The following is a 25,103-nucleotide window of genomic DNA, read 5'->3' on the forward strand; positions in this document are numbered from 1 at the left end:
CACTACATTCCCCCTCCCTCGGTGGCTCGCTCTCCCCCACCCTCACTCACTTTCACAGGGCAGGGACAGGGGGTTGGGGTGCAGGAGGGGGTGAGGGCTCTAAATGGTTCCAAGCTCTGGGGTAGGACCAGAAATGAGTGGTTCAGCATGTGGGAGAGAGGCTCCAGGCTAGGGCAGGGAGTTGGGATGTGGGAGCAGGTGAGGGCTCTGGCTGGCGGTGAAAGCTCTGGGGTGGGGCTGAGGATGAGGGGTTTAGGGTGCAGGAGGGGAATCCAGGCTGGGGGGGTGGGGCTGAGAGATTCAGAGTGTGGGAGGGGTCTGCAGGTTGAGGCGGGGGGGGTGCAGGAGGGGGTGAGGACTCTGGGGTGTGGCTGGGGATGAGGGGTTCAGGGTGTGGGAGGGGGCTCTGGGCTGGGGTAGGGGGTTGGGGTGCAGGAGTGGTGAGGGCTCTGGGCTGGGGGTGCAGGATCTGGGGTGGGGCCAGGGATGAAGGGTTTGGGGTGCAGGAGGGGGCTCTTGGTTTGGAGGGAGGGCTCAGGGCTGGGGCAGGGGAGTGGGGCTTGGAGTTGGGGTGCGGGTTTACCTCGGGCGGCTCCTGGTCAGTGGTGCAGCAGGACTAGCGCAGGCTGCCTGCTTGTCCTGGGGCACCATGCTGCACCCTGGAAGCAGCCAACAGGTCCGGCTCCTAGGCAGGGTGGGGTGGGGTGGGACAGGAGGCTCCACGGCGCGCGCTGCTCTCGCCCACAGGCACCGCCCCCCCAGCTCCCATTGACTAGGAAAGCTGGTGCTTGGGCAGCACATGGAGCCCCATAGACCCCCCTCCACCCCCCAGGAGCTGGACCTGCTGGCTGCTTCTGGGGCGCAGTGCGGTGCCCCAGAACAGGTAGGGACTAGCCTGCCTTAGCCCTGCAGCACCGCCAATTGGGCTTTTAATGGCCAGGTCGGCAGTGCTGACTGGAGCCGCCAGGGTCCCTTTTTGACCGGGTGTTCGCAGTGGTCTCCGGGACGTCAGCCCTGGGACCACCAGAGCAGGGGCTGTCAGTTGGCCCCAGGGCTACCAGAGAAGTTGGCTGGTGGTCCACCCTGGGGCCACTGGAGCAGCGGTCCTCCGGCCGCCGGAGCAACGGTCGTCAGGGCCACGAGAATAGTGGTCCCCAGGGCCACCAGAGCAGCAGCTGGCAGTGCTCCCCGGGGCTGCCAGAGCAGTGGCTGCAGATCAGCCTAGGGCTGCTGGAGCAGCAGCTAGTGATCAGCTCCGGGGCTGCCACAGCAGTGGCTCCAGGACTGAAGAGGTGGCCGGGGTTCAGTCAGCCCCCACTAGAACTGAAGCAGTGGTGTCCTTATTCGCTACTGACAATAGATAAAATAGCTATGTGGAATTAAGGCATGCCTAACTTAAGTTTGAGAAAACCTAACACAAGAAAGCTCATTAGAGGTGTTAAGTTATATCTGGCAATGTTGGAGCCGTCAAGATTGTCATGGTTTTTTAAAGCTATTTTCCAATCAGGCATGTGTATATATTTTTTCAAACTTTATTACTATATTAAGGCACTTATATAAAGATGGCCTGATTTTCAAAGGTTCAATGGGATTTGTGGGTGCTCAGCCTTTTCGAAAAATCAGGGTGGTTGGAAAGTCATACATATTTTAAATGAAATATATATCAAATTGGTTAGAATTTCAGAAGCTGGCCTCCACTTTTACACCAGCAAATCAGTTATTTAGATTTGTGAGGAAAAAAACAGGCCAAGTTGAGGCTGGGCTGAAAATCAGACCTAAAACACACATTTAGGAATTGATACAAGGATATCTACAACCGAAAGATAAATACATCTAGGCATTTGCAAATATTCTTAGAATGTCTCAGTGCCCTCTTTTGATTAAATAACATAAAAACAAGTGAAAAAAGAAGAGCTCATCCTGACATTTTGATCGGTGCTGTTTTGTTCCCAAACATAATTGCTTATACTACAGCCTAGGGGGTACCTCATCCTGCCAGAACTAACGTGTTATTTTTAGTGCAGAATGGAACGTAGAACATTGAAGGCATTTTAACTACCTCAAGGCAATGGTTGAATAAGTAAAAAATTCTGATTCTGTGTGTTCTTGGTGCTTCACTTACGATAAATATTAAGACTATTTCTTCTTTTTTTTAAAGGGAGGTGTTAAATATTTTAAATAACACTACAATAGAGCGGCACATTTTGTTTAGAAGGATGTGCCCAGGTACAAATAAGAATGAAGCTTTTCATACTTTGTTAAGGGGTCAATTGTGCCTTTGCCACATGCTTCAGCTATGGGGGATGCATGGCCTCAGAAGCAGATTGGAAACTCAGAAAGTGACAATCTACTTCTTGATTTCCCCCTGCTCCAAGGGGAAGTACCCTGCACCCACCCTATATTTTACACAGTGTATGTTCCCCACCATGCTGGCCTGAAGGTGGAGCCAAGGCTGCTCCTGTTTTTCTCCTTTCCTATCCGCTCCTCATATAAATGTATGAGAGGGGATGTCCCATCCCTACTGCTATCCATAGTAGGTAGCTGGCAGGGGCCACACCCTTATTCCTCTCTAACTCCTCTGCTTGTTTCCTTTCCTCCACAGTAGCACAGAATGGGCCCCAAATGGGCTTCAAATTCTGCAGGATTTCCTCATTAAAGGTCGGACGCTCAGAGCCTAGTCCTGCAAATACTAATGCTAATGGGTGTCTGCAGGATCAGGTCCTTGATATGCAAAATAACTAATTAACTTGCAGGCACGATAATCTAGACTTCTGTGTGTGGGCAAGCAGGATAGGTTATCATTCTGATTGGATGGTTTAAAGCAATGTTTTGCCAGCATTTTTATCATTTAACAGAGACATCTCTGATTTGAGAGCCTCCAGTTTTAACCACTAATTGCTTCATCCCCAGTGTGACATGAATTCAGAAATATGACAACTCGGACAGAACAAAAACATTTTCAGGATGAATTCAATGTTTCCGGGTAGGTCAGCATCTTTATTTTAGTAGACATTTATCTGAAAATATTGATTTCAGCCTGAAGTGGGGAGTTTATTTATGTTTAAAAAGAAAAGCAGATTGAAAAATAAACTTTGTAAATAGTTTTCCCTATTAACCAAATGTGTTTAAAAAGCAAAAGGTCGGTAGTAATACTACTAGTCCTCTTTCTACTAGGCTACATAGATGTCCATTCAGTATAACCCTACTAACTAAGAGTCAAATTTGACCCATTGATTTCAAACTGACTGCTCATATGAATAGGAATTGCATGAGCTGGCTAAAAGAGAACATAGTTTAATTTGCACATTTTTTCTTATATACCTCACTGTTTATGGTCCAGATTGTGACTGGCTGCTAAGCAGTTGTATAAGGGTGAGGGCCTCTCCTCTCTTGTGCCCCAGTAAAGGTTCCCATTATAATTTATTAAGTATTGTATTGTAGTGCTTAGAGGCCACAACTGAGATGGGACCTCATTGTGTGAAGTACTTTGCAAACACATAGGGCTTGTCTACACTTACCGGGGGATCAACGCTGTGGTGATTGATGCACCGGGGGTTGATTTAGTGGGTCTAGTGAAGACCCGCTAGATCAACCGCAAATCGCTCTCCCATCGACTCCAGTACTCCACTGTATCAACAAGAGTAAAGGGAGTTGACAGGAGAATGTCTCCCGTCAACATAGCATAGTGTGGATCCCGCAGTAAGCAGATCTAAGCTATGTCGACTTGAGTTATGCTACTAACGTAACTCAAATTGTGTAACTTAGATCAACTTTCCCCTGTAGTGTAGACAAGGCCATAGTAAAGAGTCACTTCACTCTAAATGCTTTAGACAGACACAAAGTAGGATAAAGGAAGTGAGAGACAGGGAGATCCTGGGACAGATACGCTTTTACACTAAAGCCACTTTACACTGCCTGCAAAGGGGCCTCAGTGTTAATGAGAATTTGGCCCTGAGTGACTTGTCCATGATCACATAAGAAGTCTGGTCTGAAGGAAACAATGGAATTATGTTTTCAGTTTTCAAAAGGACAAAGCACATTGTCTGCAGAGCTCAACAGAGAAGGGATAGCAGGAGAGGAGCCAAGTAGCTTAATTTAGGAATCAATAGAACAAGATCTGTGAGCCACACTTGCCAACACTAGTAACAGATGAGAGAATGTTTTCTCTGTTGGGTCTTTACCCTTTGAGGACAGTTCTGGAAGACAGTGAAGTAATGATAGGTCAATGTTTCTATGGAATGTATATTGTCCCAAGCTTGTACTCGATATAAAAAGTTAATGAGTGTGGACTGCTGGCAAAGTGATTCAGGAAACTTATCTAGTGATTGACCATTATATGGAAGATTTATTGAATCATTCTGCCAATAATAATGTGACATCACTGTACTTTTACGGCAGGTGCAGGCTGAGCACTACTTTACAATTATGTAGGCTTCCCACTTCCTGAGATGGACAGTGAGCTTCAATTTGTAGCATTATTTCAAGTGCCTACAGAGGATCTCGAGTTCTCAACACTGTACACCAAGTGGGTGGTGAGAGAGGAGGAGATAATAGTCATCATTAAGCTCACTAATTGATGGTTAGTTTTATACATACACCTAGGATGAAATCTTGGCTCCATTGACTTTAATGTTAAAACTTCCACTGACTTCATATTGACCCAGGTTTTCACCCTTAATATTTTCATGATTTGAAATCATTGGGAGAAGAGAATGCATCATTTTCCCCTCCCTTATTTCTATCTTTTCCCCATTTCTTTGGAACATGCACAATGCTCTTCCTAACCTGTGAAGTTTTCTAAGATGCATATCTAAGTTTTGAAAGGAAGCAGTACAAATTTGTGTAAATGCAAATGAAAGTCTTATTGCAATTCTGGAGGCTAAGTCTGTTCTTGGTTAGACTCATGTAACACCACTGGAATCCTAAACTCACCTACATCCTCAGCAAACCAATTGGAAGAACGTGGTGTCATAGAAATAAATAAGAAGATAATTTTATTCCGCTGATTTAAATTATACTAAAAACAAGACTTGTAAGATCAAAATGGTACCCTAAGAATTTTCAGTGATATTTTATATTTTAGATTTACAGAGAGAGCACAGGATCAAAATGTTAAGCTACTGACTTATTATGCTGCAGTTACTTACATCCTGTATATCCCATGCAAATTTGGCCCTCACTGTGTGTTTACTGACTCTGTAATAACATAAGAACATAAGAATGGCCATACTGAGTCAGACCAAAGGTCCATCTAGCTCAGTATCCTGTCTTCCAACAGCGGCCAATGCCAAGTGCTTAAGAGGAAATGAACAGAACAGGTAATCATCAAGTGATCCATCCCGTTGCCCATTCCCAGCTTCTGGCAAAACCAAGGCTAGGGAACCATTTCTGCTCATTCTGGCTAATAACCATTGATGGACCTATCCATGAATTTATCTAGGTTTTTTTTAATCCTGTTATAGTCTTGGCCTTCACAACATCCTCTGGCAAGGAGTTCCAAAGTTAGACTGTGCGTTGTGTGAAGAAATATTTCCTTTTATTTGTTTCAAAACCTGCTACCTATTAATTTCATTTGGTGACCCCTAGTTCTTGTGTTATGAGAAGGAGTAAATAACACTTCCTTATTTACTTTCTCCTCACCAGTCATGATTTTATAGACCTCTTTCATATCCTCCCTTAGTCGTCTGTTTTCCAAGCTGAAAAGTCCCAGTCTTATTAATCTCTCCTCATATGGAATCTTTTAATCTTTCCTCATATGGAAGCTGTTCCATACCCCTAATCATTGTTGCCCTTTCCTGAACCTTTTCCAATTCCAATATATCCTTTTTGAGATGGAGCAATCACATCTGCATGCAGTATTCAAGATATGGGCGTACCACAAATTTATATAGAGGCAATACAATATTTTCTGTTTTATTCTTGATGATTCCCAACATTCTGTTAGCTTTTTTGACTGCCGCTGCACATTGAGTGGCTGTTTTCAGAGAACTAGCCACAATGACTCCAAGATCTCTTTTTTGAGTGGTAACAGCTAATTTAGACTCCATCATTATATATGCATATTTGGCATTATGTTTTCCAATGTGCATTATTTTACATTTATCAACACTGAATTTCATCTGCCATTTTGTTGCAGACTAACATTAATGTGCTGCAGGAAATGCAGAAAACCTGACATGTGAGAGGCTTTTAAGAGCTTTATGTGGATCTATTGATATCAGTACCCAGAGCTTGAAAATGACAGCCACCATTGCTAGTTTTGGTTTCCTGTGCAGCTCGTATGAGCAGGGCCGGCTCTAGGATTTTTGCCGCCCAAAGCAAAAACAATTTTGGTCGCCCCCTCCCTGTTCTTTAATTACCCCACCCCCGGCCCCGCCTCAATGCCGCCCCTTCCCCAAATCCCCAGCCCTGCCTCCTTCCCCCAGGCTCTCAAGCCTAGGAGAGAGAGAGGGAGGGGGAGAAGCGGCGCCCGCGCCGCGGCCACTCGGAGTCTCTCCCCCCTCCCAGGTTTGAGAGCCTGGGAGGGAGGGGGAGACTCCGAGTGGCCGCGGCGCGGGCGCCGCTTCTCCCCCTCCCTCCCAGGCTCTCAAGCCTGGGAGGGAGGGCGAGTAACGGCGCGCGAATCAGCTGTTTCGCGTGCCGTGGCAGCAGCAGCGGAGGTGAGCTAGGGCGGCCGGGGCACATTTTTAGGGGCGGCATTCTGGCGCCAGCCATGCCGCCCCTAAAAATGTGCCGCCCCAAGCACCAGCTTGTTTTGCTGGTGCCTAGAGCCGGCCCTGCGTATGAGTTTAAAAATATATATATTTTCAGCTATTGCCTGCAGCCTGTTTACTCTAAGCACATCTAAGTCTTATTTTGTGAATCAGCAACTGATCTAAGATATGAAGTGAGCAAACAAATTTATTGCTTTTTCTCTTCTGAAAAAATATTAGTTTTTCAAGTGACTAGCCAGACCCAAAGGCTTATATAAAACATAAACAGCATTGTGAATTGATTGGCTACTCAACAGCTGTCCTTAAATGTTCAATATGCTGTTGGTGGTGGTTTCTGTTAAGACTGATAAACAGCTGGATAATTTATGCTTATTATTGCAGACTTGCTGGTTCAGATGACCAATGGCTATCAGATCACAAAAGGTCAGGGCTGCTGTCAACTGTATCCATGTGCAATGATTACACCTTGTGTTGAAATCTAGTGGTTTATGGTTTGGTTTGCATGAGAGGGAAAAAGGGAACATTAAGGGCTATAGCCCCTTCCAAATGCACTGAATCTCTCACAACAGAGCCTATTAAAATGGGTTGCTTTCTAGGCAGCCATTGCACTCCAAAATAAAGTGTCCCAGTACTATTGATCCAGGCTTAATATTGTAGATAGCAGTTCACAAAGCACTGTCTAGCTGCCATCTATTTAGGCTGCAAATGAAAATGTTTGTAAAAAATATATGTGAAAATGTTTGTAAAAAAAAGTCAGGGTTTACCTTGAGAAAGAAAATCTCTGTAAAACTCTGATTGGGTTAATGTATTTTCATATTTACAAAGAAAGCATTGCATTTTAACAGCCATCTTCGGGTCTTTAACAGTTTAACAGAATCCACTTTAAGGTGTAGTTTTTCTTTTGTTCTGTGTCAGAGAGCTCATTTCAATTGCTCTACATACTTCTCAAAGGCCCCATTCTCCTACATCAGCAACACTGAGAAGGGGCTTTTCTTACCAAGGCCATCCCAAATGGGGCTTCCCAGGAGAAAGGGGAAAGCAGTGTAAGTTCATACAGTTTAGGTCTCTGCCTTTTCTACCTCCAGCCTTCATCTTCGCCGCATACGTCAATGTAGCTGAGCTTGAATTCCACAGGTATGTTGTAGAGGCACAACACCTCACACCACCCCTACTCTGAGCACAGGGTCCTTGACTTGGCTGATATAATTCATATTTTGACTGTTATCTCTCATCTCCCCTAAACAGTTATTTCCATTTTGTTTCCTCTGACTTATTTAAGACCTCTCTTTAAGGGATCTTGGTGATATAACAAGTAACAAATGTAATATTTTTGGATTGCTAACTTTTAACTGCCATATTTATTTAATTTTAAGCCTTTTTGAAATTCTGATGTTTTACTGACCAAAACATGGACAAAAGCAATACCTAAAATCTCTCTTCTCAAAAGTTCACAGTGAAAAGATAAAGAAAAAGAAGCAGGATGCTGTGATTTCATGGTGCTTTCTTCATTTACTCTCTAGACCATCACATAAAAAGACAGCAGCAGGAGTGTCTAGCAGAAGTTATAAAAATAGCATGTATTTTCACAGCTTACTGGTTTTCTAGCTAGTCTCTGCTGTTAGAACTGCTTTGGATAAAGAGATGAATACCTGGAGGGCGGCACTGTACAGAGACTCAAATCCATCAGCTTAATATCTAGCAGCAGTTAAGAAAGCAAACAAAAAACTCGGATTTATTCAGTGAAGGATATAGTGCCCATCAGCAGAGATCATTAATGGAGTTAGTTAATGAAGGGGGTTAAGTAAGGGGTTGGTTGGACCATACTCTGTATTGTCCATCTGTTCATCTATGCTCCCATGCAAAAAGCATCTGTGCACCTCCCAAGTATTTAAAAATAGAAAAAGTGTGTGTGTGTGTGCGCGTGTGTGTGTGCATGTATGACAGAAATGGAAAGAACTTATGGAAAGCTAAGCCAAAGGAATGAGTTTTATATTTAGTTTTAAATAAATTAGTGGCCTGGTCATTCTTATCTCTGGCAGGAGTGAGTTCTGTAGTCTAGGTCCAACTCCTGTGAAAGTTCCTTCTACAACACTTATGAGCCCCCTACCAGTGGACAGATTTTTTTTCCATTGGAATGTAGCTGTTGTGAAAGGTCCTGGAGGGAGTGATAATCTCTCAAGTACCAACAGCCAACCTGAGGGGAGGCTCTGAATATTAGGACAGAGCCCTTGCGCTGAACTCTGCATCCAGTGGAGATCCAGCGCCAGGTCAACGTGTTCATGGAACCTATGCTAATAAACAGATGGACTGCTGCACTTCGTACCAGCTGAAGCTTTTAACAGGTGGGATGAACAGTCATACTTTCTCTACAGCCAGGCTGGCAAATGCTGACCAGGCCTCCTAACGGCTAAACTAAACAAAGGATTGTAGGGCACTGTGTGTGTATGTATGTCAAAGTGGGGTTGAATGAGTGGAGTAGTCACGCACAGAGAAGACTAGAGGAATGAGCAGAAGAGTAAGTGGGGTGTGTACTGGAGACGGGTGAAGAGAGAAAGATGGAGAATAAAGTGAAAGGAACAAGAGATTGAAATCCTTATGACTCTCTTTTAAATTACTCAGAACCTAAAAATGGATGTACCAACATTGATTAACAAATCATATATATATATATACATATATATGTAAACTACAGATATCCGAATTGTTCTTTACAATGTGGAGCAACATCCACAATTCATTCTGCAGAAAGGTGATTAGTTGGATCAAAGCTACCACTAGAGTCTGAGCACAAACATGTGCCTGCAATGAATCCAGGGCTGACAGGGCAAGCTTCCTTTGACCTGCCAAAAACAGCTGCCTCCACAACCCTACCACCCACCTGCCTGTGGCGCTGTGTGATGCCCGTTTCCCCAAAATTTAGCTCACTTTTCTTCCCACATCTCAATGCTGGTGGACCAGAGCTCGCATACTTTTTTTTCTGGAATTATAACATTTTTCTATGTCTGAAAATATGTGCTATCTTTTTCTTAATTAAAAATAATCTTACTCTGTATTTGTTTTACTGCACAAAGTGAACTGCTCTTCGGAGATTTTTTTTCTTGCTCAAAAGCATGAAATTAACTGCTCTCAGCCAGGTCTGAAGAGGCAAGGGGATTAAAAACATTTTTTCTAACCGCATTTAAAAATAATCATTTGACGATGAATAAGCAACTGCATATGAATCTAAGGTAGAGGCTACAGATTCTGCTTTCTCTGACTGAACCACATTCAAATAAAATAGAATACCACTGTTAGCAGGAGGGCTGAATTAGGGCTTCTGCAAAATCATAGTATTGAATTGTCTGACTTTCAGATGAAGGAAATGTTGCTTTTGCATTAACAACACTGCATTAACATTTCCCAATTCTGGAAGGTGTTGAGCACCCTTGACTCCTACTAATGTCAAAAGGAGCTGAGGGTGGTCAGCAGCGTGCAGGGTATTGCCAATATTTTAGTACATTTGATATATCACCTGAATCTCTTCTCTGCATTAATTTTCCTGCTTAGAAAAATAGTGTCCAAGAATGCACTACAGTTTCTTGAGAGTTTAAACTGATTTATTTCTAGACCATTTGGCAACCTTTTACTGACTCACTCTTGCATGAAGGGGTATATTTTCAAATCCATCTATAGAATATTTATGCCAGAAGTGGCCATTGTGCACTATGTTCAGAAATTACCAAATATTCTGCCTTTATGTAATATGATGATCATAGAATATCAGGGTTAGAAGGGACCTCAGGAGGTCATCTAGTCCAACCCTTTGCTCAAAGCAGGACCAATCCCCAGACAGATTTTTGCCCCAAATTCCTAAATGCCCCCCCCCAAGGTTTGAACTCACAGCCCTTGGTTTAGCAGGCCAATGTGCAAATCACTGAGCTATTCCTCCCCCTAAGTGTGGGGATGGGGGCAGAGAAACAGGAAGTGGGTTGTCATGGGGGTTTCTTTCCTGGGGGAATTTTTGTGTGTGCCTGTATTGTTACAGACATACTTGCTGACGGGTATTTTGAAATAAATTACCAAAATAATTGAAACTGGCGTGATTATAGTGTTGTGTATATAGTAAAATTGTATATATAGTAAAATTTTCAGAATTTTTAAATATTGTGCATAGAATTTTTAATTTTTTGGTGCAGAATTCCCCCAGGAGCAGAAAATGAAAAAACAAAAACAAAAACCCAAGGCAAACTCACCCCACCCAAAACAGGCATGTGGATTTTCTAACGGGTGATGCATTTTTATCTGGTATACAGGACATTTCTAGAGAATCAGTGACTTGTAAATTAGCTGGTCTGTTGCTTGCATCATTTCTTGGCATTTCATTCAGCTTTTAATTAAACACAGAGAAATATATTTTTTCTATGCAATGATACAGAACCATTTTCATTACAGATATGCCCCCGATTAAAAACAACAATTACCCCACAATCTTTTCCTCCTTCTCATGATCGGTTTATAATGGAGAAGCCAAAATGTCATTGAATTAAATACTTTGCTTTATCTTCTGTGATAAGAAAACCAATAATTCAGTATAATAGTGCACAGCCACTATCAGCACCGAGCCTGGGATGCCATCACATTTACCTCACGGGAAAACTTTCTCCTTGAGTCCTTTAATCGGTTGCACAATCATTAATTTCAAAGACACATTTTTAACTGTTTTCACTGTAAATTCTTCTTTAAGCAGAAAAGACTACATATATTATTAATTACTTTTGTGTAAAATATATGAAGGGAAGAATTTTAACATCACTGAGCAATCGTCTGTAAAAAAAGGTTGTTGTTTTAAATACAGAGAAACATTAAAAGCACGTACCATAGCCTTGTGACTAGTAGTGACGTTTTCAAAAGCACCTTCGTGACTTTAAAGCCTAAGTCCTACTGCCTTTCAATAAGACTTATAACCTCAGTATTGCAATGCCTGTCAGACGAGCCCATGTCTATGCTATAAGCTAGGGGTGTGATTCTCCTGTTTGTGTACATGTACTCATGCTAATTCTCATGGAGCTAGCACAAATATAAGTAGCAGAGTAGTTGCACTATCATGGGTAGTGGCATGGAGGCACAGTTGAACCATGATGAGTATGTATCCACCACTTTCAGATGGGTTTGTACATGGCACAGCTCAGCTGTGCTTCTGCGGCCATCGTCCATGTTACCGCAGCTATGCTGCTATTTATATTCGTGTTAGCTCACTGAGTGCTAGCGCAAGTATGTGTACACGACCAGGGGAATGACATTCCTATTTCAGTGTCTGAATACCTTCAAAAACCTGGGCCTTACAAACCTTTGAAAAGTTCCTGTAAAACGTTAGTAATGGGTAACTTGCTTCCTACACACCCAAGTCATTTTTATTTCAGGTCATTTTAGCTTTTATGGACTTGTGATAGGCAAAATGCACAATCTGTGTTGCTCTAGTATATTCCCAAGATTATCTGATGTAGTCCCCTATTCAGCAAGGTTTTTAAGCATACAAATAACTTTAAGCTTATGAATACTCCTATTCAAGCCCAGTTTTTAGATTTGTTAGTGCCAGTAAAGAGTTCCCTGTGCAATGGGCATATTGTCAGAAACAACTTAGTTCAACCTTGCAACACATAGCTGAGGCAGAATATTGGATCATTAATAAGCAATGGTTACAGAAGTCTGCTAAAGAGCGTCAAGTATTTCTGTAATACTATTGTTTGCAAGTGCCACAAAGAGATAGAGATGTCTCTGACAGTATCATTCTTGAAAAAAATTCAGGTACAAAGGAAGAATAGCCCATAAATCACCTTTGAGCCCACAGCCATCCTTAGGCCAGTCAACAGCTTGTAGTAAACAATCACATACAAAATAAATGGAACAAATGAATTGCTTTAGTCCCCAAAGCAAAAAAGAGCAATCCATCTGAAGAGCATTAATACGAGTTAATTTGGCACACCATCCCTAATTTAGGATTTCAATGTAAATAATCTAAGCAGGTAAGTTAACCTTTTTTTTTAATATGTGAAAGAGGATAATTCTACACTAACTTGTGACACACAGTATTTTTTCACTATTTCAGAGCTTTAAAAAAGCCATTGTTAAATAGTTCTCCATTCCAGCCCTAACCCTGCAACAAGTTTTGTCATTGATCTCAATCGGACCAGGATTAGGCCCTTGATCTCAATAACTATTTAGTTAAATGGATGAACTAACCTGAAATGTGAACAAAAAGCCAATAATGATAGGTGAAATGAAGCCACTCTAAGATGAATGTTATAAAATGTGCCATTATGTACACAAAATCTACATTTTTAGCAGGGGATTGGTGGGCATGATTACGCTCTGATGCAAATATCTTCCAGCATGAAAAAAACAAAAAAGAACCCCAAAAATACTCTTACTTGTTTAAGCTTCTTTAGATCTTCATCAAGTTCCAAGTTGTCCAAAATAACAGCAACAAACAAGCTGAGCAAAATCTACAAAACAATTAATATATTTTTTAAAAAGTTTGAGTTCCCTTACGAAGCAATATTAAATACTGTGGGTGAAATCCTGACCACACTGAAATACCTGGGAATTTTGCCATTGACTTCAATGAGGCTAGAATTTCACCCTTTGTTTCTACTAGTCTTTTTATAGGTAGTATATTATATTTAGCTGTGTATACAATAATTAAACAAAATTACAATTTGAAGATTTTAGACTCCATGATCAATCCATTATTTATGTTTAATGAATAACCTTTGAAATGTACCTAACAGGAGAAAATCACTTAACATTAATCAAAATAATTATAACAAGAAACAAAGTGTAATCCTGAAGTAGCTCTTAGTAGGAGAAATACTACAAAACTATGTTATGCAATAAATAATAAAGCCAAGTTTTCAAAAGTGCTAAGTGGCTTATAGGCATAAATCCCATTTTTAAAAATATTGTAGGGATTAAGGAGCCTAAGTGACATTGAAAGTCTATGGTGTTTAGGTGCATAGGAATGCAGACAGACTTCAAGTGCCAAAGTCACTTTTGCAAGGCATTTTGTACTGCCAGGGAATTCACCCCAAGAGGGGTTAGATGGTGGTTCTGCTGATACCCTCATTCGGGATTTCCAATAGAGAGAAGTAGCTTCCTTTTATGGCTTGGGCCCTGATGTGGCAAACAATGAGAGTGCTTCACTTAGGCACTTTTGAAAACTTGGCTCATACACAGGACCATGAAATATAAACAACATATTGGACAAATAATTTCTGAAAAATGTCAATCTTCAGAAAAAGGAATGTTCTTATTGTAACGTATTTGTTTGGACGATATTTAGGAGATTTCCTGCACTTGCTGTGAAGAGCATATTTAATAGACTATATAATTAAACATTACTTCATCTATTAGTGGTAACAGATTTCAGTCCTGAGGTTGCTGTGTTAAATATTAAAGTGGCCTTTAAAATGCTAAAGCAAGGCAGAATTCAGATATAGTACCTCTTCACTAGCATGAAATTCTCTAATCATTAACAATTATCAGTGAGAATTTGTCATTCTGTCAGAATTTTATGGTATAGTAGTTTTTCTTTGAACAACCTGCATAGTCTATTATACTGTAATACATAAAGCCTGACCATAACAGTTAAGAAACTATTTATATTGGCATTTAATACTTACTGTTTATACTGAAGAGACACACAGTAACTATTAAATAGATGGCAAGTTAGTACCTCATTATGTCATATATATCTATACACATATATATCATAAAGAATCATAGAATATCAGGGTTGGAAGGAACCTCAGGAGGTCATCTAGTCCAACCCCCTGCTCAAAGCAGGACCAATTCCCAACTAAATCATCCCAGCCAGGGCTTTGTCAAGCCTGACCTTAAAAACCTCTAGGAAGGAGATTCCACCACCTCCCTAGGTAACCCATTCCAGTGCTTCACCACCCTCCTAGTGAAAAAGATTTTCCTAATATCCAACCTAAACCTTCCCCACTGCAACTTGAGACCATTACTCCTTGTTCTGTTATCTGCTACCACTGAGAACAGTCTAGATCCATCCTCTTTGGAACCCCCTTTCAGGTAGTTGAAAGCAGCTATCAAATCCCCCCTCATTCTTCTCTTCTGCAGACTAAATAATCCCAGTTTCCTCAGCCTCTTCTCATAAGTCATGTGCTCCAGCCCCCTAATCATTTTTGTTGCCCTCCGCTGGACTCTTTCCAATTTTTCCACATCCTTCTTGTAGTGTGGGGCCCAAAATTGGACACAGTACTCTAGATGAGGCCTCACCAATGTCGAATAGAGGGGAATGATCACGTCCCTCGATCTGCTGGCAATGCCCCTATTTATACATCCCAAAATGCCATTAGCCTTCTTGGCAACAAGGGCACACTGTTGACTCATATCCAGCTTCTCGTCCACTGTAATCCCTACGTACTTTTTTGCAGAACTGCTTCCTAGACATTCGGTCCCTACTCTGTAACAGTGAATGGCATTCTTCCGTCCTAAGTGCAGAACTCTGCACTTGTCCCTGTTGAACCTCATCATATTTCTTTTGGCCCAATCCTCTAATTTATCTAGGTCCCTCTGTATCCTATCCCTACCCTCCAGCGTATCTACCACTCCTCCCAGTTTAGTGTCATCTGCAAACTTGCTGAGAATGCAGTCCACACCATCCTCCAGATCATTAATGAAAACCCTATAAATTTATTATTAAATATTATTATTAAATAATAAATATTAATGAAAATAATATAAACACAAATACAGTCAAGACACACAAGACTTTCATCATTCTCTTTCACTTCACCATAAACCTTAGAGCACTTATCACAAAACAACAGTTAAACCCAAACTTATTATTTGTTTAATCTCCTCAGTTCCCATCGGGATTTATAGTCTTCACTTCGAAAATAATTTTTTTTCTTCAAGACTCAACTTATCCTCAGCTTCTATTGAGAAACCGAATAATTTATTTCTAACTCTCTACAGTCTTCTTTGCCAAGTGCATACAATTATCACTCCTCCTTGCTCTGGCTCCTGAAAGTTATTATTTACTTCTACATTTAATTGCTTTATTTTTTAGCCACTTATTGTTTATTCTTAGACCTTTTCTTGTTTGTTTTGGTAGCAACCTGACCCTTTCCACATCTCTTCACTGATCAAACATTCATTTTTCTCTTACATTTTCCCTCTTCATTTTTCAGTGTTGTTATTTCTATTTTCATTTTCTTTTGTCTTCATACAACTTTGTTCTACTCTGATTTCTTTCCCCTTCTATAGTCTGAGAAGACCTGAGAGCTGAAATGTCAACTTTAACCATGTGTTCTCCCTGCTACTCAGATGAACTTTATTAATTGCAGAGACAATATATGGTATCATTCATATAGGGATCAGGCAACTGCAAATTACTCCTTGCAGTTTCCTTTCTACTTTTCCATTGTGTGTGGGGACAGGGTGAGTGTAATATGTGTGTGCCCATACAACCCCACATACCATGGAAGAAACCATACAAACGGATTGGTATGTTCAGGAGTATTCCCAGAACAGGGCTGAGGATGAGATGTAGGGAGGTAGCACAGCACTTGGGAGACTGACTCTCTTGAAATTGAGATATTAGACAAGGAAGGATGTGGCCCACTGGGCCAAGAACATCCTTTGCACTGTGAGAGAAAGGGGAGCGTGAGATTTCCCCATGCCCCCCAATCAACTTTACAACATGTGTTTTCAAGTCCAGGATCATTTTCCCAGTTCCATATACACAAGCTGCTCTAGCCACCAAACAACTTGTGATTCCTGATTTCAGAGCAGGAGTCATCCCACACCCCCCATCCGGCCTGATCCTGTTCAGGGTCAGCTGGTTAAGTAGCTGGTTAAGTAGCTGTAAGAGAATCAGATGCCCCTTACTGGCACCTATTATTGGGTCAGCATTTTGGCCCATATGAAAGAACTCATCTGCTTGGTATGATGCAGGTGAAATTCTATAATCAGTGAAGCAAACAACAGAAAAGAGGGTGTATGTACATAGGTAAACATAGAGTAAGTCAGGTAAGAAAAGCTATGCTGTAGATAAGGTAGGGAGGTTCTGAAAGTCAGAGAAAGGAATGGAGGACAGAGAAAGTAGGAATAAGAATATTCTTATTTTTAATACAAAATATATGATGAGCACCATGAGAAATTAGTGGTAAATGCATCTGTTATTTAGTCTCAGGGACTGATGGAAACTAAGGGGACCATGGATTGGATTGTGATGTTCTCTGTGGTCAGCATCTGAAAAACAGTACCAAGACCCTAACTTACCTAGAATTTTTGCAGAAATGCTTTCCTTCTGCTCTCTACCTAGAACAGGGGTTGGCAACGTTTGGCACGTGGCTCGCCAGGGTAAGCACCCTGGCGGGCCTGGCCAGTTTTATTTACCTGCTGACGCGGCAGGTTCGGCCGATCACAGCCCCCACTGGCCGTGGTTCGCCGTCCTGGGCCAATGGGGGCAGCGAGAAGCCGCGGCCAGCACATCGCTCGCCCGCGCCGCTTCCCGCCGCCTCCATTGGCCCGGGACGGCGAACCGCGGCCAGTGGGGGCCACGATCGGCCGAACCTGCCGCGTCAGTAGGTAAATAAAACTGGCCCGTCCCGTCAGGGTGCTTACCCTGGCGAGCCGCATGCCAAACGTTGCCAACCCCTGACCTAGAAAGACATAACCTTGGCCATTTGCAGCATACCCAGAAAAGATGTCTTTAGATATAATCCAAACTTCCACACAGATCCAGGAGTTGCTGTATTCATTTTAATTGTTTTATTAGTTAATATGCTGCATCACATATTTCCCATGTGTTCATTTCTGCATCATATAATAGAAAAAGCACTGTACTGATTTCTAATTAACAATTTGTACCATGAGGCTTTAAACTTCTTTTCTTCAGTTTAATTACAGCTGTGAAGGGAATGCAATGAAACTGAAGAGGGCATCTCTGCATGATAAATACTAGCCCTTGTTTCACTCTGTGATCATTTGAACTATGAGGGCTCATGGTACTTAACAATTATAGTATTAGGTTACAGTGGGACTTAGGTCTTATGCAGAAAACCTCACACCAGAACAAAGACTGGCCACCATGTACCACAAAGATTAAGGCTAGATTTCATGATACATCAAAGAATTAATCCCATGTCCCTTCATAAAAAATTAAGAATGAGCTCGGCAATAAGATTTAGTTACCTGACTAAAATACACAAGACAAGAAATATTCAGCAATCTGCAGCAAAGGAAAGCACTGAAAATTTGCAGGTCAAAACTTACCAGTGTAGCAAAAAGATGATAAAGTATAAAGTAAATAGCAACTACAGGTGCCCACATATGTCCTACAGCATTAAGAGTCTGATCCATGACATCCACCCATCCTTCCTGTGTAAGGATCTGGAACATTGACATGAATGCCTACAGGAAAAAAGAATCACACATATATTATAGCTGCATGCACTGCATTAAAATAACTCTATGGAGAATCATCAAAGTTGTATGGAGTAGATTTGACAAATCAGAAAATCCAGTTATAGTTATCTTGATCAACAAAGGAGTGGATTTCAATTCTGTGAATGAGGATTACATGCAATTTTCAGTCCAGAGGCAGAAACAAATAGTCCAATATTTGACTGAACCGTAACAGTTTACAACTGTAAACTGTCTCAACTTTCTTAGTCAACATGACGCTTGATATCCTCCGTGATTGATGAAATATAAAGACTATGGTGGGTTTGAGGATCAGTCAAGATATTGTTTCCAGGATTTTATTGCCCTGTCAGTTTATGAGTACGTCAGTTTACTTTAAGTACTGTTTTCGCTCTCTAAATATGAAGCAAAACACTGGATCTTCATGTATGTAATAAAGCTGTACGATTAAATGAGTTCATAAAGGGATAAAAGTTCATTCCTGGCTCCTGCCTGGCAAACCACTCCAGGCACTTTGAAAACACAATAAAAACTATGGCCCCTGTCCTTCAAGCGGTTACATGCAAGCTGATCTCCAAAATTATGCAAAGCCCTATTGACTTTTTACTTAGCACTTTTGGCACAGATTTTTCAGTGGCACTTCTAAAGTTCAGAGGCACTCAGCACCAGAGGTCAAACACCTCATTAACTAAGGGTGAAATGGTACATACCACATAAGCAGTACAGCTGGTCGGAAAATGGAACACATTTTTCATTGAAAATGTTTGAAATGTTTCGGCCAACTGTCGTTAGAAGCTTGGTAGTATATGAAGGACCCAGTTTATTTACAGATTTGTATGTTAAAACTCAAAACTTAAGCTGGATCCACCAAAAGACAACCATTAAATAGAGCAATGCAGCAGGTTAGGCAGATCCCATCTGATGCCATTTTCTTCATAACATGCAGGCCAAGGATCTGTTTAATCGGCACACCAATGTACAGTACAGTTCATTGCATTAGTCTATACTCAGTGCTGGAGAGATGTGTGTTATGATTTTCAGGTCAGAGTCAGGCAATCACCTCAGAAAGATCAAGACAACCTGGGTCCTAAATGTCACTTCACAACCTAAATTCAGTGCTCGATCATGGACCCAGGCCTCCTGCTGTCAGCCCATTTGTTAATATGGAGAGCAGGATAATGGAGGCTTGGATAAATGGGATCCATTCTACTGTATATGTTTTTATTTTCTCATAAAATGTAAAAACTAAAGATTCTCTGTAAAAATGTGAATTCTGTGTTTTTCCATGGCAAATGGGTTTCTAGGATCCCTTCTAATAACCTATATTGGACCTGGGAATCACCAGGAAGGATGGAGACCTTTAGCCATGCCCTCTTTTCCCTGGTCAGCTCTATGCCACCAGCAGCTCCCCTCCACTTGGTTAATCTTCCCATGGCTAATTAAGCCAGGTGCAGGACAGCTTTATGCTGGTGGTGTGGCACAAAGAGACCACAGCATAGATCAGAATCTGGCCCAATATGTGAGAAAATTCTTTAGCTGGTAGGTCTTTCTGGTGTCCTACTATTTTGTTCAGCACAGGAAAAGAAGAGTTACCATGGCTACCATTCAAGAGAAAATGTTTTGATTATGATTGCAGCAAGCACTGTATGTTTTTTAATCAATACTATAGGACCACAACAGAGAGAAGCAAAGACTGGTCAAGTACTATGCTCCTGTAAACCAAGTTTAGTTAATGTATCTAAAAAAATCTGCAGATCTTGTGAGTTTGAATCTTTGGCTCTGGACAAACTGTCTATTAAACTGTTTCTTTTCCTTTTTCACTTTTGTTTAATATCAAGACTGAATTTCTTTCCAGATAAGCAACAATGGTCTGAGGTGAGATTTTACTGAAGTATAGAACCCAAAAATAAAGTATATGAGAAATTGAAGTGAGAAGCTAATGATGTAGCTTGCCGTTACTGTTTCTCGATTCAACAGCTTGTTGTGATGTAGAGATATTTAATCTATGTTCATTTTACCTAGACAGCACAGTAGATAGTACTCACAAGCATTTCTTGTTGCATTCCTTGAGAAAAACCACCAGAAAAGCCCTTCACACTAATGTAATCAACCCATATTCCTGAAAAATGGCGTTTCATAAATGCAAGTTGAAATATTGTGGAATTTTTATGTCCTTGAAGGAGTAGCAAGTTAAAACACAGTGTTATGCTCAAAGCTTGGCAAAAATGCAATTGTGGTGTTGCGGTGTTCCATGTTTGATTCTCAGTGACTTCCATATCAAAATTGCTAAGTTTTTTAAGTAAAATAATTTCTCGAACTGACAGCTCTCCCAACTCAACATGGGTTCGGAGAGTCAGGCTGAGATTTTTCTTCTCTGTACCTCATGACTAGTAGTAAAGGTTTCGCAGCTCAAATGTCTTCAAATTATATCCTCAGACACTTCTACATTCCTACTGCCCTCAGGAAGCTTGTGCAGATTCAGCTGACTGAAATCCAGCTAAATTTCTCATTACTGTTATAGTTCTGCAGTGCTAACTGGAGTAAGAAGTAGTAAACACATATTTGTGTCACTAGAGTGACTCTGAATAAAACTATTAAACCTATCTGTTAAGTAAGATGGTGCCAGTTTTACACGGTCACTTTTCAGAGCTGAATCACACACCAAGCAAGCAAACTGAAAGTCCTAACTTCCTATGAGAAGCAAAACAGGGGAGCACCCAGCATAGATCAGAGCATTCAGATGAGAAAGACACCCACCAACATTGGATGTGTTTAAGTGGCAATAATATCCCCTGTTCCCTTTCCTTTAGCTGGAGAGAGTTTTTAGAAGGAAAAACCCATTTGTCTGACAGTCTTTTAAGATGGTAATAACTGTCCTTTTTGGGAAAAGAAGAATTTAGTTGAGATGGGCTGCAGCTATCATTGTTGCTGTTGTTAAAGTCCGATTTTATTTCCTAAAAGACAAAACAAGACAAGCATACACCAGAAAGGACAGAAAAGAATAGTAAAGATAGAAAATGCAGCTTCTATCTCCGGCTTTAACTCTCACTCGCAAGCACAGGACATGGTTTTATCAGCCAGTCTGAGACCTGGCAAACTTGTACCAGCACTGGGCTGTTTAGGGCATTGCATTTAGCTGCCTCTCTGGTCACAGGCTTACTGTAGTGATAGGGAGTATGCAGTCTTGGCCAGATAAGCCAGACCTTTATTAGACAGAAGGAAAAAAGAGAGACAGAAAAAAGAGGAAAAAATAAGGTTGGGAAGACAAAAGGACATGTTGGGGGCAGGGGGAGGGAGACAAAGTCTCATATCCCAAATAGTGGTTGGGATTTAGCTGGAGCCAGTGGAGGTGGTGATGACATCGGTTCCCTCTCTCTGGTCTGGTCTGGTAGGACATCTCTCAGGATTAGGATGCAGGTCCAGCATCTGAGGAGATGGTGGGGGTGGAAGCCATGCTGGTGGAGTTTGATCTTTCCCTTTCTCTTGTCTTTGTCAGTCAGCGTTGTCGTAGCCTCCATCCATTTGTCTATCTTTTTGGGGGGACCCCAGAAGGGAGTGATGGATGGAACAACCCCCTCCCTCATTATTTTGTCCACCAATTAGGCCTAATTTCCAACATGCTAATTTTGATTTATTGATTTCTGATCCCACACTGTTCTTGTTTATCAGGCATGACCTTAATACAGTCCTTGACTTATATCAGGAGACCTTTTTGTTTGTACTAATTCAGTTTGTCTCTCTTTTGCAACTTTTCCCATCAACATTATAGGTTATTGTGACACTTTATGAGTTTCCACTTACTTTTTACAGCTGAGCTCAGACTTAGGACAAATACATAGGCCCAGTTATCAGCTGCAGTATCAAGCTGGCGACCTCCACCCCAGAGGGGCCTTTTATTGACAGGGAGTGGATCGGTGAACCAGTCAAGATGTTCAGCCTCCTCTGAGCTAACCAGTGGTATAACAGGGGGAAGGAAGACAATGGCCAAACCTCTGCCCAGTGTCACCTTCCCCCTGCCCACTGCTATCTGGAACTGGGAGGGGCAAGTACCTCTACCACTGCCCCCTGATCTTTTCAGGACCCAGCATGGCTGGACGTACGGGTGGGTAATGTGGGCAACTGTCCAGGGTGCTGCCATGGTCAGGGGGCACCATGGTTAAAAGGGTGCCAGTGCCTGGGCAGGGTCAGAGGCTTGTGCCCACTGGCCAGGCTCCACTTTCAACTTGTGGGTGGTTTGTTGGCCCGAGCGTGTCCCAGATTGGCAGAGGGGGCAGGTGGATTGGGCTGGCTCCCAGCTGGGGGGAGGGGCTGAAGTTATGGGGAGTGTTGTTGCAATTTGCAGGTGAGGAAGGTCTGCTCCAGGGGTGAGCTGCGGGAGCCCCAGTGGGCCCGGGGCTGTGCACTGCAGGACGGGCTGGGGCTAGGGCTGGCCTTGCCCCCAGGGCTGTGCCATGTGCTGGTTCATGCTGGGAAGGGTGCCTGGTGTCTCATTGCCTGCACTCACCCTGGGCTGCCTGGTGCTGCCCACCTGCCAGTGTAGCAGTTCAGCAGCCCCAATGGCCTTGGAGCAGGGGAGGACAGGGTGTGCCCAGGTTAGTGGCGAGTGCTCCAGGGGGTACATAGCAGCATCCGAAATTGGGAGATGTTGAGGATCGGAATCAGTGGGGCTCCCTAGGCAGGTCCCTGGCAGTCAGGAAAACACACACAGTGCCGGGTGTGTGCTGTGCTGTACTTCAGTTTGTGCCTTGCAGCGCTGCCATCCCCCTCAGCGCTTCGTATGGTTGCCAGCCCAGCATTCTCGCTGCTGGTGCCAGAAACTCGGGGGATACAGTGAGCCAGCGCTGAGCGTACAGGCTGCCTGTGCTGTTTGCAGCAGTCTCTGCTGAGGTGCACACAGTCCTTACTGTAACTTAAAAGCTTCCCCAGTAAACTCAAGGTGTGTGATTGTACTGTGTATCTGTACTTAAATCCAAGGAAAGGGCACCAAAATACAAGTTTGCCCAGGGTGCCATTTTCCCTAAAGCTGGCCAGGGACCCGGAGGTGGCTATATCCTACTAATCTGATATGCCCACCCCACCGAAGCAAAATGTGAGGGATACTACATTAAAGTTATTCTAATTTACTTCTGGCTCACAACCTCTGTGTGTGTGTGACTAATGATTGTTGAACTAGTTTAGCCTTTCTCTATTAATTATATCTGAATTACTTAATATTATTTCTCTTTTTTAATGGGAAACTTCCATTTCAATTATTTGCTTCAAAGTGTATAGATATCTTTAATATATGACTGCACACCCCTTTTCCCTGTAAAATCTACATAAATTAATTTTGTAAGTTGAAAAGTACCCTTTCAATGTGATGAAAACGTAGCCTTCCATTTAAAATTGTAATACATAATGTGGTTAGTTCTAATGGTACCCTTTAAACAAATTTAAATCTTTCCTCATATTATTAAAGTTCCCTATATTGCAAAAACATTAGTTTAAAGAAAATAATATGGCAGTGAATAATGATTTTGTGTTTAGTACCCAGCAATCTTTCTTTCAGAAAAAGATATTTTTAGTTGAAAGGTACATTTCCAACCATTTATGTTAAAATGAAATGCAACTATCTAGCTGACAGAACTAACAGCTGTGAAAATGAGACTTAGAGATTTATGCAAATGGAGGACTTCTGAATTAATTCATGTTATGGAAAAGACTGTCAGTTTCTATGAGTCTTTATGCCCCATTACTTAATTAGCTGTTTTGATGATGGTCGTCAAACTGAATTTGTATGAAGTAGAAGATCTGCAAATAGGGCAGATCTATGAAATGTGTGAGTCAAAGTGACAATTCTGATTTTTTGTCCATCCATTAAATAGATAATGCCCCACAAATGACTATAGATGAAGGGGGAAACGTGTAGTTTTACAAAATCTAGGGTTCCCTTACAGAGCACTTGTTCAATAAGTATGCTTATATGCAAAGCATCATGGGCCAAATCCCATTGGCCATACTCATGAGCAGTCCCACTAAAATCTAAAATGAGGAGGATTTAGGACCAATGTTGTGTAAATACTTACTCTCTCTCCCGTCTCTCCCCTCTTCCTCCCTGCTACATACCCAAGAAGAATACAGTAACGTACTATGATAAGAAAGGTCAGCCTGTATAAACACCTCAATAGGTTTTACATAGTAACGGCTCTAAAGGGTAAAAAATTCATCATGTAAGAACTAACACAATTACTTTTTTAAGATTGTGTGGAACTAATGTGTTTCTAGCCGAGCCTCTTTCAGCCTCAGCCCCAGGAGTGAAATCCTGATGATACTAAAGTCAATGGACATTTTGCCATTGACTTCAATGGGGTCAGGATTTGACCATGGGTTTCTCTCTTATTTTGGACCCATTTTTAAATTGTCATCCTCTTTTCATTCACACTGGAGCAGCTAATGTTTGTCCCCAAGATTCAGTGAAATGCAATCTTCTTTCAGAGGTGTAGGTAACTATGAAACTGGAAGGATCCCTTCTAATTTCTGTGTAGTGCACCTTGAAGTTTCTACGCAGTCTTAGCAGAGATGTTCAAAGACTCATAGACTTTAAGGTCAGAAGGGACCATTATGATCATCTGGTCTGACCCCCTGCATGCTGCAGGCCACAAAACCGTCCCTACCCTTCCCTTGATTCTGCTGATGAAGTCCCCAATCCTGTGTTTTAGTGACTTCAATTGGCAGAGAACCCTCCTGCTAGCGATCCCTGCCCCATGCTACGGGGGAAGGCGAAAAACCTCCAGGGCCTCAGCCAATCTACCCTGGAGGAAAATTCCTTCCCGACCCCAAATATGGCGATCAGCAAGACCCCGAGCATGTAGGCAAGAGTCACTAGCCTGACCCTTGATAGCCATTATACTATTTACCTTCCATAACTCTGTATTCCTCAGCTAATATGTTTTACCATTAAACCATTCCCTCCATAAA

General features: G+C 42.0%; 1 protein-coding gene across 2 annotated transcripts in view; it reads right to left on the bottom strand.

Moving 5' to 3' along the window:
- Window positions 1-25,103, bottom strand: part of NALCN (sodium leak channel, non-selective) — a 380,117-nt gene that overhangs the window by 113,776 nt on the left and 241,238 nt on the right. For both annotated transcript variants that reach the window (XM_054012833.1, XM_054012825.1), the window contains exons 14-15: window positions 17,997-18,134; window positions 13,121-13,195 (exon numbers count right to left, since the gene is read on the bottom strand). In XM_054012833.1, coding sequence (XP_053868808.1) covers window positions 13,121-13,195; window positions 17,997-18,134 — 213 coding nt within the window. The remainder of the gene's footprint in view (window positions 1-13,120; window positions 13,196-17,996; window positions 18,135-25,103) is intronic.

This window comes from Malaclemys terrapin, chromosome 1 (genome assembly GCF_027887155.1).
Source record: "Malaclemys terrapin pileata isolate rMalTer1 chromosome 1, rMalTer1.hap1, whole genome shotgun sequence".
NCBI lineage: Eukaryota > Metazoa > Chordata > Testudines > Emydidae > Malaclemys > Malaclemys terrapin.